The sequence below is a fragment of the Pelodiscus sinensis genome, chromosome 19 (genome assembly GCF_052426305.1).
Source record: "Pelodiscus sinensis isolate ZL-2025 chromosome 19, ASM5242630v1, whole genome shotgun sequence".
In the NCBI taxonomy this organism is placed as follows: Eukaryota; Metazoa; Chordata; order Testudines; family Trionychidae; genus Pelodiscus; species Pelodiscus sinensis.
The window spans coordinates 3,365,850-3,383,091 of NC_143070.1; the positions used below are offsets into that span (position 1 = coordinate 3,365,850).

Sequence of the window (17,242 nt, forward strand, 5' to 3'; positions counted from 1 at the left end):
AGCCCCAGTTGACAGCAACAACTCTTCCTCCTCCCTAAGCGCATGCCCTGGTCTTCTGCACTAGTCCACGTTATCCCAGCTCTGTGTGCGTTACTGTCAGTGTCACAGATCAACTTACACGCTATCCCAGTCCTGCTGCACCGTGGCAACACCTCCCCATTTTGGGTCATGCACATTTTCTTAAAACAGTCCAGTTGAGGGTGCCATGGTCATTAATAAAAATCTTCACCATTCAGAATCTAGGCGACTGCATGTCCTCTCCATTATAAAACTTTATGCTATACAATGCAATAGTATTAACTGTACTGAACATGGTGGAAGTTCACATAGAAGGACCCACCCCGACCAAGTCCAGATCCCACCCATGTCTTTGATTAAGAGTAATACCTTAGTTATGTCTATACTGGCGCATTCTTGCGCCAGAAATATGCAAATGAGGCTAAGCATGGAATATCGCCGTGCCTCATTTGAATACCTTTTTTGCACGTAAACCCCCCTTGCGCAATGCCGTTCTTCCTAAAAAGAAGTGGTGGAACGGCTCTGCGCAAGAGGGTTTTGTGCGCACAAGAAAGGCCAGTGTCGACAGCTCCTTCTTGCACCAAAGCCTGTGCCGCAAAAATGGCAGCTCATTAGGTATGCAAATGAGGTGTGGCGATAGTCCATGCTTAGCCTCATTTGCATATTGAGCTATGATGAGGTAACTGGCTCGGTGGACGTGGGGAAGTCAGTGGATGTGATATACCTTGACTTTAGCAAGGCTTTTGATACGGTCTCCCGCAATATTCTTGCCAGCAAGTTAAGGGAATGTGGATTAAATAAATGGACAGTAAGATGGATAGAAAGCTGGCTAGATGGTCCGGCCCAACGGGTAGTGATCAATGGCTTGATCTCAGGATGGCGGTCGGTTTCTAGCAGAGTGCCCCAAGGTTTGGTTCTAGGACCGGTTTGTTCAATATCTTTATGAATGACCTGGATGAGGGGATGGATTGCACCCTCAGCAAGTTTGCAGATGACACTAAGCTGGGGGGAGAGGTAGATACGCCCAGACTTGGGCCCAGTTCATCTTCTTCTGGCTCAGGGGAGACCCTGGGGCGTTCAGGGCCCGTGTTCCAGCCCCGGCTCCAGCCAGGTCCCTGCCCCGCCCTTGGCCCCTCCCTGTCTCCCTGGAGCAGCTGGGGGTGCAAGTCCTCATGGAGGGTCCTGCCCACCGCTCTTTGCCCCAGGAGCTGCAGGTCTCATTAGCTCCTCCCCTTGGTACAGACTTTTGGGGCAACCCCCCCCCCCCATGGGTGCAGCAATGACCTTCAAAATCCAATAACATGACACCCAGCCCCCTGCCCCAGCCCAGGGGAAGCGAATGAGGGTGGGTGAGATTGAGAGACAAAGAGGAGCTGGAACAAGAGGGGGCGGGGCCTCAGAGAAGGGGCAGGGCAGGGGCTGGCTCTCAGGGCAGGGCTGTTCAGGTTGGTGCAATTAGACAGAATGGCAGGTTTTCACTGAGCGGTGCCTGCAACGTGGTTGTCGGCGAGGGGAAGCTGCGGGATTTGCTGGCTGGGCAGAGGACATTTGGGGCTCCTAGCACTGGGGAAGCAGTTTGGGATTGTGCAATAAATCACAATAGTTGGGGCTTCATTGCAACACGCTCGGCTGTGAATGGATAAATAACGAACTGAACTCAGCCCCCCTGAAAAGCAGGCCTGGGACAGGTACAGAGCAGGATTTGTTCTAAATAATTCAACTAGCTCCGAAGTTTGCACCATTATTCAGACTCTGATCTGCAAATATGGCAGAGGAAATACGGACCTTTTTATTGACACCCACAATTCTATTGCAGGCAACTTTAATAACAGGACCATGCAGCAGTCTGCCCCCAGCTTTACCTCCCTTCATCCCACCCACCTATTCAGCCAGGCCTCCCATTGCGCCACCTCCCACCCCACTGAGGGGTCTCTCCCTGGTCCCTCCCACAGGGGGCTCTGCTCTTCCTTGGCGGGACCCGCCCTCCCCTTCCAGCGTTGGCCTCCAAAGAGCCTAGAGACCCAGCCTAGAGCCACCCACTGAGCACCCCAGCCATAGGGCAGTGGCCAGAGCATCTCTCCCCCGCCAGCCCTGCCTGTGTGGGACTGGGAGGAGGGGCTGGGGGCGGAGTCCTCCAGGGTCATAGAGATGAGGTGGGAGGGGGAGAGGAGCCTGTTTCACGGCGGGGGAGGGGGCAGCTCAGGGGCACAGAGAGAGCTGGGGGGGCGAGTGCAAAGGGAAACCCCAGCGTCCCAGCACAACGCATCCCACCCAGAAGAAGGGTCGGATTCTCTCCCCGGCGAAAGGGGCCGGCGGGAACGTGAAGATCGATTCCCCGCTACCAGCATCGTAAAGTGCCACCCGCCCCCCTTCGCAGTCCAGATACACCCGGACCCTGCGGGGGGCCCGGCCCTGGGGCAAGTCGATGCGCTTCCCAGGGGCTGTGAGAGCCCAGCACTGACCCCATCTGCCCTGCACAGCCCAGACCCCCTGCTCAGGGATAAAGTCGACCCCTCCCTTCCTGCTCACAGACTCCCTGGCCACCCCCACAGCCCAGAATCCCCATGGCTCCACCTCCACCTCCACCTCCACCTCCCAGTAATGTCTCCCCGAGGTGAATCCCTCCCGGCCCAGCACACAGGGCACAGTGTCAAATCTCTCCGGGGTGTCGGGCGGTGGCTGCTCTGTGTATTCCCATCTCACACGTCTCCGATCCTCCGACAGGACGAGTTCGGGATGGGCCGTGTCTGGATCCAGAGTCACGTCGGCTGGGGAGAGAGAATCCGAGCGTGAGGGGCAGAGCCCGGCCCTGGGGAGGGTCCGATCCTGCCCGGGACAGAACCTGCCCCAGCTGGGGAGTGACTCAGGCATCTCCCCCCTCCAGACTTCCCCCCACTCTGACCGGGGAGCAGCGCTGAGAGCTCAGCCCCGCGCCGGGGGACTCACCCAGACCAGGGACAGGGGCAGGATCGGCTCTGCTAAGCCAGGCCCCCACCCCACAGTCTGATTGGCAGACTCACAGCCCCTCCATTCTCGGGCCTGGGGGAGAGACGGGCGGGGGGGGGCAGAGGGAAATGATTTGAAGCCTCCTTTGTCCTTCCTTTATTCCCCCTGGCCCCGGGTGTGACGTACAGGGGCTCAGGGGCAGAGCAGAGAGCAGCCCTGGTGCAGGGCACCCAGCATGTGCCCCGGCCTGGCCCCAGCCCATTGCTGCACCAACCGCTGGGAGCAGGATCCCTGCAGCGCCTGGACGCCCAGGGCACTGACTGAGGGGTTCCCTGGGGTAGGAGCCACTTTCTCTGCTCTGTTCCCAGGGACGTTAAGGCCCCTTTGCAGCAAACAAGGGCCTGACAGTCAGGCCCAGGGCGTTTTCCCCACCTGCCCCCCTCCCCCCACCCAGACGTGAGCAGAGACCCTGGCACCGTGGGAATGTCCCGACAGATCACAGAGAATGCAAAGTCTCCTTCTGCAATGAGACCCATTTTCACAGGCCCCTCCCCGTGCCCAGCCCCTCCCTCCTAAAGGCCAGAGCTAGCGGGGAACAGAAACACGGCTCCCCAGAGCCAGCGCTGGCCTCCGTGCCTGGGGAGCTGAAGAGGGCACCGCGCACTTACTGTAGATCAGCTCATCTCATGCCAGTCTATTGGGGACTTTCTAGACCCCCCATGGCTGGCCCCAAGGTTACTGACTGGCTAACACAGACCTGCCAGCTTCAGGAGCTCACATCTCATGAGATCTGTACAATGTCACGAGTTTGGGCCAAAAGACGATCCTGTGGGTTTGGGTCAGTCCCTTGGTTTTGAACAGCCCCTCCCCAGGGCATGGGCGTGTGACAATTGGCCTGGCCCAGTCTCCCACCCATCCTGGATAAGGTGCTTTTGGATCCTGCAGCAGGAGCTCTGACCCCCACATTTGCCCGTCTGCTGCACAATAATTCACTCTGCCCCCAGAACCTCCTCTGCTCCATCCCTAAGTCCTCAGCATCACCCCCCCCATCACTTCACCACCCCTCTCCCATTGCCCTACATTGAGCCCTCCCCTTCACTTCAGGCCCTCTGCAGCCCCCAGAACGTAATAAACCCGCCAGTATCACCTCTGCACCTTAACTCCCCAGGCTGGGAGGGACACAGCGGGGTCCCCTCGCCCACTTCATAGACTTTAAGGTCAGAAGGGACCATTATGATCATCTAGTCCGACCCCCTGCACAGTGCAGGCCACAGAATCTCGCCCACCCCTCTTAGAATAATCCTCTCACCTATATCTCCGATATTGAAGCCTTCAAATACTTTGAAGACCCCAAGATGCAGAGAATCCTCCAGCTGTGATCTGTGCCCCATGCTACAGAGGAAGGCGAAAAACGTCCAGGGCCTCTGCCAATCTACCCTGGAGGAAAATTCCTTCCCAACCCCAAATATGGCGACCAGCTAAACCCTGAGTATGTGGGCAAGACTCACCAGCCAGACACCCAGAAAGTTCTCTATAGTAACTCCTATCATCCCTCCATTGACCTAGGGTACGTCTACACTACAGCGCTAGTTCGAACTAACTTAGTTCGAATTAGTTAATTCGAACTAAGCTAGTTCGAACTAACGCATCTAGAACTAAAAACTAGTTCGAACTAGCGTTTTGCTAGTTCGAACTAGTAAGTCCACATTGAGTGGACTCTGAACAGGGCTTAATGATGGCCGGAAGCAGTGCCGGCAGGGCATAAAAGGAGGACTTAGAGCATGGAGATGCTGTCTCAGGCTAGCCGAGGGCTGCGCTTAAAGGGTCCCGACCCCCACCCCGGACACACAGTTCTAAGGGGTGCCCCGCTTGCAAAGAAGTTCTGGCTTGGAGTGCCCTGAGTGCCCACACTGGGCACATCACACCACTCGGCCATCAGCCCGGCTGCACTTGCCGCAGGCTGCCATCTGGGGAGAGGGAGTAATTGGGGGGCTGCAGGAGAGCTTCCACCCCCAGAAGCCCGCAGAGCCAGCCCAGTCCTCCCCATCGGGGGCTCGTACCCCATTCCTCCCTCACCTCCTTCCACTTGCCCTTCCCTAGCCCCCCTTCTTATTGATGTACAAAATAAAGATAACGTTTCTTCCAACATTGACTCTGTCTTTATTGAACAAAACTGGGGGAGACTGGGAAAAGGAGGTGGGAGAGGGGAAGAGAAAGGCTGGGAGAGGGGAGGGCAACTAACATGATCAGGGGTTGGGAACAGGTCCCAGATGAAGAGAGGCTACAGAGACTGGGACTGTTCAGCTTAGAAAAGAGGAGACGGAGGGGGGACAGGATAGAGGTCTCTAAAAGCAGGGGTTGGGTGGAGAGGGTGCATTCAGAAAAGTTCTTCCTGAGTTCCCATAAAGAAGGACTAGAGGACACCAAAGGAAAGGAATGGGTAGCAGGCTTGAAACTAGTAAGAGAAAGTTGTTGTTCTTCACAAAGCAAAGAGTCAACCTGTGGAACTCCTTGCTGCAGGAGGCGGTGAAGGCTACAACTAGAACAGAGTTTAAAGGGAAGTGAGATCAAGTCATGGAGTTTGGGTCCATGGAGTGCTATTAGCCAGGGGGTAGGAGTGGTGTCCCTGCCCAAAGTTTGTGGAAGGCTGGAGATGGATGGCATGAGACAAATGGCTTGGTCACTGTCTTCGGTCCATCCTCTCCAGGGTCCCTAGTGTTGGCCACTGTCGGCAGACAGGCTACTGGGCTAGATGGACCATTGGTCTGACCCAGTACGGCCATTGTAAGCTCAGGGCTCAGGGTCGGGGGTCTCAGTGGACCCCCTTGATTTTCATGCACACCTGCTCCTGGGTGGCCAGACTGGCATCTCTCCTGCCCTAGCCAGCCACTTTCCTGTGCCTAGTGCGGAGATCGTGGACGAGGTCCACGATGTCCACACTAGCCCAGGAAGGTGCCCGCCTCTTGCGGTCCCGGGCAAGCTCCCGGGAGCCGCCAGCCCGGTCCCGGGAAGAGGGGGAGGGCTGGGGGACATCGGGTGGGTGGCTCTGTGCCGTGCCAGGTGCAGGGTCTGCTGGCTGGGTGCTGGCAGGCTTGCACCTGGCATAGGCACCGTAGCCAGCCCGTGCCCCTTTAAGGGGTCCGGGGCCGGGAGGGGGGCATAGAGTTTCCCTGGTGTTGGCCAGAGTGGCCACCAGGGAAACCTGGGGAGGGCTAGCCTCCCACTAGTTCGAACTAAAGGGCTACACAGCCCTTAGTTCGAACTAGCTAGTTCGAACTAGGCGTTAGTCCTCGTAAAATGAGGTTTACCTAGTTCGAACTAAGCGCTCCGCTAGTTCGATTCAAATTCGAACTAGCGGAGCGCTAGTGTAGCGCATAGGAAAGTTAGTTCGAACTAACGTCCGTTAGTTCGAACTAACTTTCTAGTGTAGACATACCCCTATTTCCCACTGATAATGAATGGTCAATTAGTTACCAAGATCATGTTATTTCATCCAACCATCCCCTTATCATAGAATCATAGAACTGGAAGAGATCTCAGAAGATCGTCAAGTCCAGCCCCCTGCTCTAGGCAGGACCAATCCCAACTCAATCAACCCGGCCAGGGCTTTGTCAAGCCGAGACTTAAATCCCTCTAGGGATGGAGACTCCACTACTTCCCTAGGGAACCCATCCCAGCGCTTCACCACCCTCCTAGTGAAATAGCTTTTCCTATTTCAGGAAATAGGAACTTCCCAGGCTGGCAGGGGAGCAGTAGCATTTGGTGGCTGCTAGCGGGAGCCACAGTGTCCCTCTCAGATTTCCCAGCCAGGAGCGGAGGGAGGTTTGTCTTGGGCACCCATACGGAGGCAGGCGCGCTTGTTAGAACGGAAGCCACCTCAGCACCCAAGCTAGTCACAAATATTTTAAAATGCGAGGGAAGGAAGAATAACTGAACCAAAGGCTGATTTACATGGTGAGTGACTGTAAATGTGTGTTCAATATGAAGTCAAATAAAAAGAAAATTAATACTGGAAAAATTTTCAGTAGGCAAAGTCCTCTGTTTATAACCCTCTCCTAGACCCTCCCCCAGCTGGGCTTCCTCCTCAGTTAAATCTTCCTCTGCTTTCCAGGAGCTGTGTTCATTGGCCTTACACACGCTCAGAAATGTCTGAAAGACACACTCTCCATTACACACCCCAACAACAGCTGATTGAGTATTTCTCCCTGTTCAGATTGGGTCTCAGGGACAGATTTTATTTTGGATCAGAGGTGAAGTCAATCCAGTATCATTCTAGAAAGTTCTATGTACCACAGATAAATGGCCAACTTAGAAAATGGAGTTATCTGGAATCTTGTTCTGCTCACAAGACGTGTAGATCAGAGCTAAAGCTCTCTGATGAAGCAAGTGCAGATCTCCCTTAACTGGCTGATTTGATCTACTTATAGATATACAAGCTTTGACGAATGCTTATTAATAAATATAATGTATAAGAAAAGTGACAAATAATAGTCTTTGCTTTGTGCCAGAGAGCGTAGGCACTTCGCTGGATTATTTCAAGTGATCAACTCAACTCAAGAGTTTTTATTTTGCCTCAACATAAAGAATTGTGTATTTGCATGGAAAAAGGAATTTGTGTAAAGCAAAGCACTTGCTGAATGAGAGTTTTAACAAATCTCTTGCAATTGTGAATAAAAAACCCCAAGCAAACAAAGGACATTTACGTCCTGTTCTGAAACTTCTTGAAGTTAATGAGAATTTTCCATTAACTATAATGGAGTTTACATCTGGTTCTTAAAGCTATTATTTTAAGTAAATTGTTCTGAAGTAAATTATTTAACTAAAAAGAGTGATGTATGATGGTATTTACTTCATTTTATGACATTCAAGTGTTCAGAGAAAAATATTTTCTCTACCTTTTTGTATATATAAAAACAAGAACTGATGAAGGTCCTGGTAAGGCAAGAACTTTCATGGACTTCTTTTATTTACTATAGATACCGAGTAACATTTCTATACATCATGCAGCCATTTCCCTGGGTGGTTCTGAGCTGCAGACAACTGCTGTCTGATCACTAAATCCATGGTCTTAGTTGCAAAACCTCCAGTTGAACACGTCTGTATTTTGTGTTAGGCTTGCAATAAGCACAACTGTTTCAAATAAACCCTAATTCTAAGATGCTCGAACAATTGAATCAGGTTTAAAAAACCCTACAGCCATTCAATCACAGTCTTTACTATAAATGCTAGAACCTAGGCAAAGTTAAAGTCCCCCCAAGATGCCCACGCCACCATCCTCCAACACCGCCCCATCTGAGCCCGACTCCCCTTGCAAACCCTGTTTCCCTGCTCAGTAACTCATCTACACACTTTGCTTCCTGGGCAGGATCCTGAAGCAGAACACCCTGGCCTTTCCAATCACAGCTTTCCCAGCAGCGTGGGTCCACACAGCCCACCCTGGGAATTGCTGGGCGGGCACCAATTGGCCCTAGCCGTTGCTCCAGCCCTGGAGAAAGACTGAAGCTGAGGCCAGGGCTGCATGGTGGCTGCCCAGCTGCTGCCAGGGTGGAGCTGTATGGTGGGAGACTGCCCCGTGTGCTGGGGTTGGAGCCAGGGCTGTGGTGCTATTTTTAGTACCAGGGCCCCTGGTCCCTACAGCCACCACGGGGATCTGGCTGCTCTTTTTAGTACTGCAGCCCCAGCCCAGGAGCTGCTGCACTATGGCCCAAATTCCAGTCCTGGTAAACGGGTCAGCTGCCCGCCATGCAACCCCACCTGTGGGAGCAGCTGAGGCCAGGGCTGTGTAGCAGTTGCTGGAGCCAAGATTGCAGTACTAAAAATAGCACTGCGGCCCCGGTCCAGTGCTGGCACGTGGGGCATGGCTGCGTGGCGGGCGGCTGCTTCGTGTGCTGGGCCTAGAGCCGGGACTACAGTGCAACTGCTCCTGGGCCAGGGTGCTATTTTTAGCATGGATGAGGCCCTAGCTCCAGCAGATGCCATGCCATGCTGGGATGAGGCAGCTGTCCACCATACAGCCCTACCCTAGAGCAGCTGGGCAACCCAGAGCCCCAGCCATGCCCAGAGCAGCTGACAGGATTTCTAATTAAAATTAAACCTCACTTTTAGGGCTCTCAAATCCTGACATTGGAAAGTTCTATTGAGAGATCATGAGTGAGGCTTCATGTTACTCAGAAACCACATCGCACATTCAAATCGTGAGGGCCGGTCTGTCTGCTACTGTAGGATACCGGCCTAAGCCCTTTGGACAGGCTGAATATTTTTTCCTTTTGATTTAGAAATAAAACAGGAATGTCTATGAGCGCATGTTGCATTTTCCTGTTCTTTATTGTACCGCTGGTGCATTTGCTAATAGAAATAATATGCCCAGGGGTTGCAATACATGTGCAATGCAAATGAGGTGGGACGGCCCACTCTGATTTTCCAAAAAGCTCATTTTTAAACTCATAGATTTCTATGGAGATACCCTGCTCGCCCCCTCTCCTCTGCCCCAGCCCCTCTGGTTCGCCCAACCACTGCATCGAAATTCTAACAGGGTATGTCTACACTACAAAGTTAATTCGAACTAACAAACATTAGTTCGAATTAACTTTGATAGGCGCTACACAGGCAAACCGCTAGTTCGAACTTAATTCGAACTAATGGAGCGCTTAATTCGAACTAGGTAAACCTCATTCTACGAGGACTAATGCCTAGTTCGAATTAACTAGTGGGAGGCTAGCCCTCCCCAGCTTTCCCTGGTGGCCACTCTGGCCAACCCCAGGGAAACTCGTCTGCCCCTCTCCTGGCCCCGGACCCCTTAAAGGGGCACAGGTTGGCTACGGTGCCCGTGCCAGGTGCAAGCCTGCCAGCACCCAGCCAGCAGACCCTGCACCTGGCACGGCTCGAGCCAGCCACCCGATGCCCCCCAGCCCTCCCCCTCTTCCCGGGACCAGGCTAGCAGCTCCCAGGAGCCTGCCCAGGTCCGCAAGAGGTGGGCACCCACCTGGTCTAGTGCAGAGATTGTGGACCTCATCCACGACCTCCGCACTAGGCACAGGAAAGTGGCCGTCTAGGGCAGGATAGCTGCCAGCCTGGCCACCCAGGAGCAGTTTTCATGAAAATCAGGGTGGTCCAGTGAGACCCCCGACCCTGAGCCCTGAGCTTAGAATGGCCGTCCTGGGTCAGACCAAAGGTCCATCTAGCCCAGTAGCCTGTCTGCCGACAGCGGCCCACACTAGGTACCCTGGAGGGGATGGACCGAAGACAATGACCAAGCCATTTGTCTTGTGCCATCCATCGCCACAAACAGAGGCTAGGGACACCATTTCTACCCCCTGGCTAATACCACTCCATGGACCCAACCTCCATGAATTTATCTAACTTCTCTTTAAACTCTTTTATAGTTCTAGCCTTCACAGCCCCCTGCAGCAAGGAGTTCCACAGGTTGATTACACGCTGTGTGAAGAAGAACTTTCTGTTATTAGTTTGAAGCCTACTACCCATTCATTTCATTTGGTGTCCTCTAGTCCTATTATGGGAACTAATGAAGAACTTTTCTTTATGCACCCTCTCCACACCACTCATGCTTTTATAGACCTCTATCATATTCCCCCGTCTCCTCTTCTCTAAGCTGAAAAGTCCCAGTCTCTTTAGCCTCTCTTCATATGGGACCTGTTCCAACCCCCTGATCATTTTAGTTGCCCTCCCCTCTCCCACTCTCTCTCTTCCCCTCTCCCACCTCCTTTTCCCAGTCTCCCCGAGTTTTGTTCAATAAAGAGAGTTTCTATTTTTGAACACACGTGTCCTTTATTTTGTACATCGGGAAGGAGGGCTAGGAAGGGGTAAGTGGAAGGAGGTGAGGAAGGAATGGGGTACGAGCCCCCAATGGGGAGGACTAGTGTGGCTCTGCGGGCTCCTCGGGGTGGAAGCTCTCCTGCAGCCCCCCGACTGCCCCCTCCCGGATGGCAGCCTGTGGCAAGTGCAGCCGGGCTGATGGCCGAGTGCTGTGATGTGCCCAGTGTGGGCACTCAGGGCACTCCAAGCCAGGACTGCTTTGCAAGCGGGGCACCCCTGAGAACTGTCTGTCCGGGGTGGGGGTCGGGTCCCTTTAAGCACAGCCCTTGGCTAGCCTGAGACAGCAGCTCCACGCTCTAAGTCCTAATCTGATGCCCTGCCGGCACTGCTTCCGGCCAGCCTTAACCTGGGTTCAGGGTCCACTCAGTGTGGACATGCTAGTTCGAATTAGCAAAATGCTAATTCGAACTAGCTTTTAGGTCTAAATGCATTAGTTCGAATTAGCTTAGTTTGAATTAACTAATTCGAATTAAGTTAGTTCGAATTAGTGCTGTAGTGTAGACATACCCACACATACTAGAGAAAAGAATCTTCTCTGGTTTTAGGGAAGATCTGTGTAGCCACTGCTCATTGGGAGTTCAGCTCTTGTCTAACACAGAAGTGAAAGAAAACCTGAGCTGTGGTGCTGCCAATGAGGAACCATGCTTCATAGGAAAGTTTTCACCCCTCCCCGCTTTGATCCCAGAAATTTACCTTTGAGGAACGGCACTTGAGACGCCAGCGTGTCTAAAGGAAGAAATGAGTGACAAAGATTCAGTGTCGTGTTGATGAACAGTCACGTTGCTGATGTTCTAGCACAAAAGTGAAATGAAAAGAAAACAAACTGCACTAAGGGTATGTCTAGACTACATTGCTCCTGGCATGACCCCCTATTATTTGTACTGCCCCCAGTTTTGATGACTTGTATTTTGGGTGCTTGCCTCAAGCAATTATATCATTGTGACAACCGGATTTTGTGTTTTGTTCTTTAAGTGCGATGTTGTGTTAATAAAGTTGTTGCTACTTTGCCTAATAATGCGGTGAGAGAGACACGGCACGGGTGGAGAGCCGTGGGCTTAGGTAGGAGCCTGGGTTGCAGGATCCTGTGACGGGAGAGGGTCTTGGAGCCCAGACTCCATCATCCCAAACTCAGAAATCTACACTGAGACGTGCCAATGTGCACCAGCAGCAGAAAAAAACCACTAGCTGTGGGCGCTCTGCTGATCCGCTGGGCAGCATTGGACTCTCCTGAGCAGCCACACAAGCACCCAGCTTACAGGGAACTCTGGTATCAGGTACAAAGTTTGGGACCACTGGCTTTGAACGTGCCCCCTGTACAAACTGTTCCAGTGCCACTGCCTGAAGTCATGAGCACCAGCTTTGCTTCTTGCAGGGGGAAGCCCCAAGCCTTCCTGCCTTTTCCTGCCTCCCCCACCCTCCAATGGGTGAGCCACCCAGGATATTTTGTCTTTGGGACAATGGGCCATGACAGAAAAAACATTCTCCACCTTGCTCCAAAGCAAGAGAGGGGCTGTGACCCAGCAGGACTGGCAGACAAAACTCCAAACACTTCAAAAGCAGTTAATTCAGCAGGATGCTGAAGCTAAGGTCAATGATTATACCTCCTAAGAAAGGAAAACCCCCCGGGAGTCAGAGTTCAGTTCCCTAACCCAGTGCGTACGTGTTGTATTGAGAGCTGAGTAGGGAATTCATGGGTTACAAATGATTCATTGACTGTCTCCATTCACAATTATGTCCCCTCGCTCTGTCAATTATCAGTATGATACAGGTGAGAAAATTCCCAAAGGGACAGTTTAGTACCTTTGAGTTTCTTCATTAGATCTTCCAAGGATTCATTTTTTTGAAAAGATTCCCATTTCAGTTCAGAAGAAAACACCGCAGGGTTCTGAAACTTCTCCCTCTCGCACCTGTAGAAGAACAGCCCAGGGTTACTTGCGATGGAGTTCATTCCGGTTTGCGTTTTACTAAAATGAATTTTATCACAGTGCATGGCTGTAGCTCAGCAGATGTTGGAGGATTAAATGCTCCATTGCCCCACACGTGCACCCACTACCAGCTTCCCCTTCATTTTGGTGAGATCAATACTGGAAAACTCCATCCAGGTCTGGTGTCCCCATTTTAAACTGGACATTGAAAACTTGGAGAGAGTGCAGGGAAGAGCCCTGGTACTGATTTGAGGGGTGGTAAAAAGTGCAGTACGCTGACAGAACTGCAGCACTGGAGCTGGGGGGGAACTGGCTGGTGTCTTTCTATTGCTGGTACAACAGTGGCTGGGGAACGGTTACACAGCTGAGGGTGTCTCTGACCGTAGATATTCTCATGGGCCATGTGTTCTAACCCTCTGATCCTTTTTTGTTGCTCTTCTCTGGACTCGCCCCATTTTGTTGACATCTGTCTTGACAGAATGGGCCCAGTACTCCAGCTAAGGACTCACCAGTGCTAAGGAGAGCAGAGTAACTCCTTGCTGGGTCTTACCTGTTACACTCCTGTGAATAAATCTGTGGTGGGGAGGCTCACCCCACATCAGCCCCCCAAACAGTGAAGGAGGCAGAGAAAGAGAGGAGTGACACAGGCTGCACATAAAGGTTTTGGGCCAGAGAAACAACCCGACTGGAAGATAAAGCTCATGTGGGAGCAGGTGGGGACTGGGCCAGTATCAAGCCAGGAAGCTGGCAACAGAAATGGCTGCAGCGAGGAGCCCTCTTGCATTAGGGAGGAAAGAGGGAACCCGGGGAAGATGAGGATGCTGGGAGTCTGGCCCCAAAGAAAGGGAGTGCTTAGAATCACTGGGTTAGCAGGGACTGCCAGGGTCATTGTCTAATTCCACGAGAGAGAGAAGGGTGGAGAAGAAAGTTTATAGGAGATGAGCAGGAAGCAGCCCAGGGAGAGACCAGACCTTCCTGCATGTGGGATGTGGTAGGGTCTCTGGGCTGGAACTGGAGCAGTGTGTGGGCTCAAGTTACCCACCAGCCACGGATGCAGTGGCAATGCCTGGACTGCGGGTGCAATGAGACTCTACACCCCAAAAAGGGGAACTAGTTTGTGACCTGCCTGAGTGACCAGATGGAAGCTGCAGCTTTGGGGGGTGAGAGGAGGCTGCAGGGGAGAGCGCACCCTGGGGGGACAGACTGCGAGGGGCCGTGCTGGATCTGGCAGGGAGCTTCTCCCCACAAGGGCCAGGAGGCAACACCCCCTGTGGTGAGCACAGTAACCAGGGACAGCCTCCCACAAGGACTGTGACTCTCTCACAGGAGCATCACACAGCTCCCTCACTCTGTGTGTGATCCACTGGAACCCCCAGATCTTTTCCTGCAGTGCCACGGCCTGGCCAGACAGTCCCCAGTTTGTAGCCGTACGTTTGATTTTTCCTTCCTAAATGTCCCCACACATGGATTTCCATCCCTCCGCCCTCTGTCTCTTGTGTCTACTTAGACTGCAAACTTGCAGGGGCAGGGACTGTCTGTTACTATGTGTCTGTGCAGGACCCAGTGTACTGCAGTCGATTTTGCCTTGAGCCTCTAGGGCAGGGGTGAGGAACGTTTTTAGGATTGTGGGCCATTGACCCACAGTAAAATGAGTTGGGGCCACACAGAAGTGAGAAGAAAACTAACCCCCCACCCTCACTAAGACACCTCACTCCCCTCGCGCTCCAGTCCCAGGCCAGGTTAACTCTTCTGGGGGCCTGGAGCTAGTAGATTTTGAGGGCCCTCCCTAGGCTCCGGGGTGGGGCCAATAATGAAGGGTTCAGTGTGCGGGGGGGGGTGCAGGATCTGGGCAAGCGGGAAGGTGCATTATGCCTGGGGATGGAGGGGGGGCATCTGGCAGGGGGAGGAGGTGCAGGAGCAGGATGGGGGTGGGGGACTGGTTTCTGTGAGGGAGGGAGGAATGGTCCAAGAGCGGGGTGGGATGTGAGGTCTGGGTGGTAAGGAGGATGCAGGAGGAGGACAGGAGTCTTGGCAGGAAGGGAGGGCTGAGAGAAATGGGGGCTGCTCACCTGCAGACCTCCCTGGGGACAGATGTGGATCCGTGCCCCCCACAGCTTCCAGGCACCATCCCTCACTGCTCCCATTGGCTGCTATTTCGGCCAACAGGAGCAGCAGGGAAAAGCCCTACAGGCAAGCGGTTCCCTGCACTTTTCCCCCGGCTGGGATAAGGAGGAACAGCAGGGGTGGATCCATTTCCTCCCTGCTCCAAGCAATGTGACCCTGATCCAACCCATCAGGCTTGGGACTTCTCCCCTCTCCCTCCCAACAGCAGATCCAGACAAGCTGCGGGTTGAATCCAGTCTGCAGGCTTTAGTCCCTAGCGCAGTGGTGAGGAATCTCCCACAGCACTGCTAACAGTGGCACATGACAAACTCCTGAGAGCAGGGAATGTGCGTTCCATCTCTGCGGCCCAGCAAGCCGACTGGCCGAGCTCAGCGCATCGTAAGAAACAACAAACAAACAGCTCAAACTCTCCTCTCAGGCTGGGCTGTTCCGGGGTCTGGTCAAACTGAGAACAGCCCAGCCCCACAGTCTGCACAGCAGGACCACAAGGAGTGATGACTCGTGTCCAAAATCCCTTCCCTGCAGTGTGAAGTGAAAGGGAGAGAGAGAAGCAGCCACCTACCTGCGCAAGGTGCCTTTGATGTCCTAGAGGAGACAGAGAAAAAGGAAACTCAATCCCAGACATCACACACTGGGGTCCCTCCTGCTCGGGGGGGCGGCAGGGTGAGGGGTTAGGGAGGGGACGACAGGACTCACTTTCTTTTCACAGTGGGAGACTCAGTGAGAAATTATTTCTTATTAACACTAAGTAACACTTTGCTCCCTTGGACATGTTCTCTGGGCCCAGGGAATTTGTCTATGGAGGCTCGTTAGCTCTTCATGCAATGGCATCTGAGCGACCACCTGATACAGGCGGTCAGAAGGCTCAGCTGTGTGATGGGCGGAACAAAGATCTCCCGAACACTCACGGCTTTGGGGAAGATTCCTCTTACTCCAGTGAGTCCAGAAGAAGCAATGCCTCTATGCTATAAACTCTCTCCTGACTTTCCCACAAGTCTCCTTGGCGGCCACAGGAAGTCGGGGCTGCGAGACAACAATGGGATTGGGGTGCAGAGTCGCTATCCTGCGCCCAGGCTCAACACAGAGGATGCGAGGAGAGAAGAAGGCTGCCCACAGCAGACATTAGTTACAACAGAGAATTTGACCCGAGATACCAACTAGAGAGAATGCAGTTTGGAGTCTGGCATTTTGAAGGAATCTTCTCCAACTAGAACTCAAACAACGAATTTTTTTTAATTTAGGGCTTGACTCAATGCCCACTGTACCAAGAAGTAGATTTTCATTGACTTTAATGGACTTTTTATCAAGTCCTTAAGTAAAAAATAGCGTCTATAGCAGCAATACTGTATATTCTGACCTTTCACTCCTACACACTGAAAGTAAACGAAGAGGAGACCTGCCTTCCCTATGAAAGATTCTGGGTGTTTCTAACACCGTCTCACCTGCAGGAATTCTATCGCTGGCTGCTGGCACTTCTGCTCCATCTCACTGATCAGGGAACTGACCGAGGACAGCTCCTCAGAGAGTTTGGCCACATACTCATCCCGCCTCTTTTCAATTTCCTTCTTCATCTCTTCCAGCTGGGCCAGCAGAAGTCGCTCCAGTTCCTTCAGAAACTTGGACAGTTGCTCAAACTCAGACACAATTTTCTGCCTCTCAGTTTGTAGCTGTTTCTGAAATGAAAACACAAACAGGGAAAGCACAAATCAATGGATGAAACACAGACAGGAGCGTCTCAAGGCAAGCTGCTGGCAGCTGGTGCCCTAGGTGGAATGCGCGATCGGCGCCCCCGCCTCCAAAGAAATTTACAGGAACTTAGTTACAAAAGAGAGGAAAACCCATTTTTAAATGCACAGAGATCAGATCCCATTTTCCAAACCATAAAACAATAAAACCTAATGGATTTATCTAAATTTTATCTTACTTACAGACTGCGAACAGTCCTTTCTTAGAGGGAGACATCCTGTCCCCTTCAATAGCTGGAGAAAAACTATGCAGAGACAAAGAAAGGAAAAACCCAAAAATTCCTTTGTCCCAGTTTGTAATTCCTACCTGCATTCCTATTGGCTGCCTGCCACCTGGTTTAGGTAAGGGACATAGTTAACTCCTTAGTCCCCAGGATGCTGGCTGACCTTCATGATCATGACAGGGTCCTAACAGGGAGCTGAGATCCCTCATGGCCAGGACTGCTGCCGCAGAAGCCTCTGCCCAAGGCCAGCCCAGGCCCCTGCAGACAGGCTGGCTTTCCCTGCCCTTCCTCTCCTCCCCCCACACTGCAGCAGTGGCAGCAGTACAGGAGTGGGAGGTGGTACCACAGAGACAGTGCAGGGGGGAATCAGCTTTTAAGCTTTTTAAAACTAAAGAAGAAATTACAGTTAACTAATGAAACAAATTAC

The 17,242-nt window shown here is 52.7% G+C and overlaps 2 protein-coding genes across 5 annotated transcripts in view; one reads left to right on the plus strand and one right to left on the minus strand.

The window, feature by feature from the left end:
* Nucleotides 1–17,242, plus strand: part of LOC102445187 (zinc finger protein RFP-like) — a 397,132-nt gene that overhangs the window by 301,309 nt on the left and 78,581 nt on the right. The window lies entirely within an intron of this gene.
* LOC102444704 (zinc finger protein RFP-like) overlaps nucleotides 1–17,242 on the minus strand; it is a 33,836-nt gene that overhangs the window by 12,022 nt on the left and 4,572 nt on the right. The window contains exons 2-6 of one of the 4 annotated variants that reach the window (XM_089770700.1): nucleotides 16,289–16,519; nucleotides 15,409–15,431; nucleotides 12,598–12,704; nucleotides 11,491–11,523; nucleotides 1,806–2,786 (exon numbers count right to left, since the gene is read on the minus strand). In XM_089770700.1, coding sequence (XP_089626826.1) covers nucleotides 2,218–2,786; nucleotides 11,491–11,523; nucleotides 12,598–12,704; nucleotides 15,409–15,431; nucleotides 16,289–16,519 — 963 coding nt within the window. In that variant the 3' untranslated portion in view covers nucleotides 1,806–2,217. Of the gene's footprint in view, nucleotides 1–1,805; nucleotides 2,787–11,490; nucleotides 11,589–12,597; nucleotides 12,705–15,408; nucleotides 15,432–16,288; nucleotides 16,520–17,242 lie in introns of those variants that run through there. The other 3 variants (XM_075913390.2, XR_016347293.1, XM_089770701.1) reach the window with 3 other exon arrangements.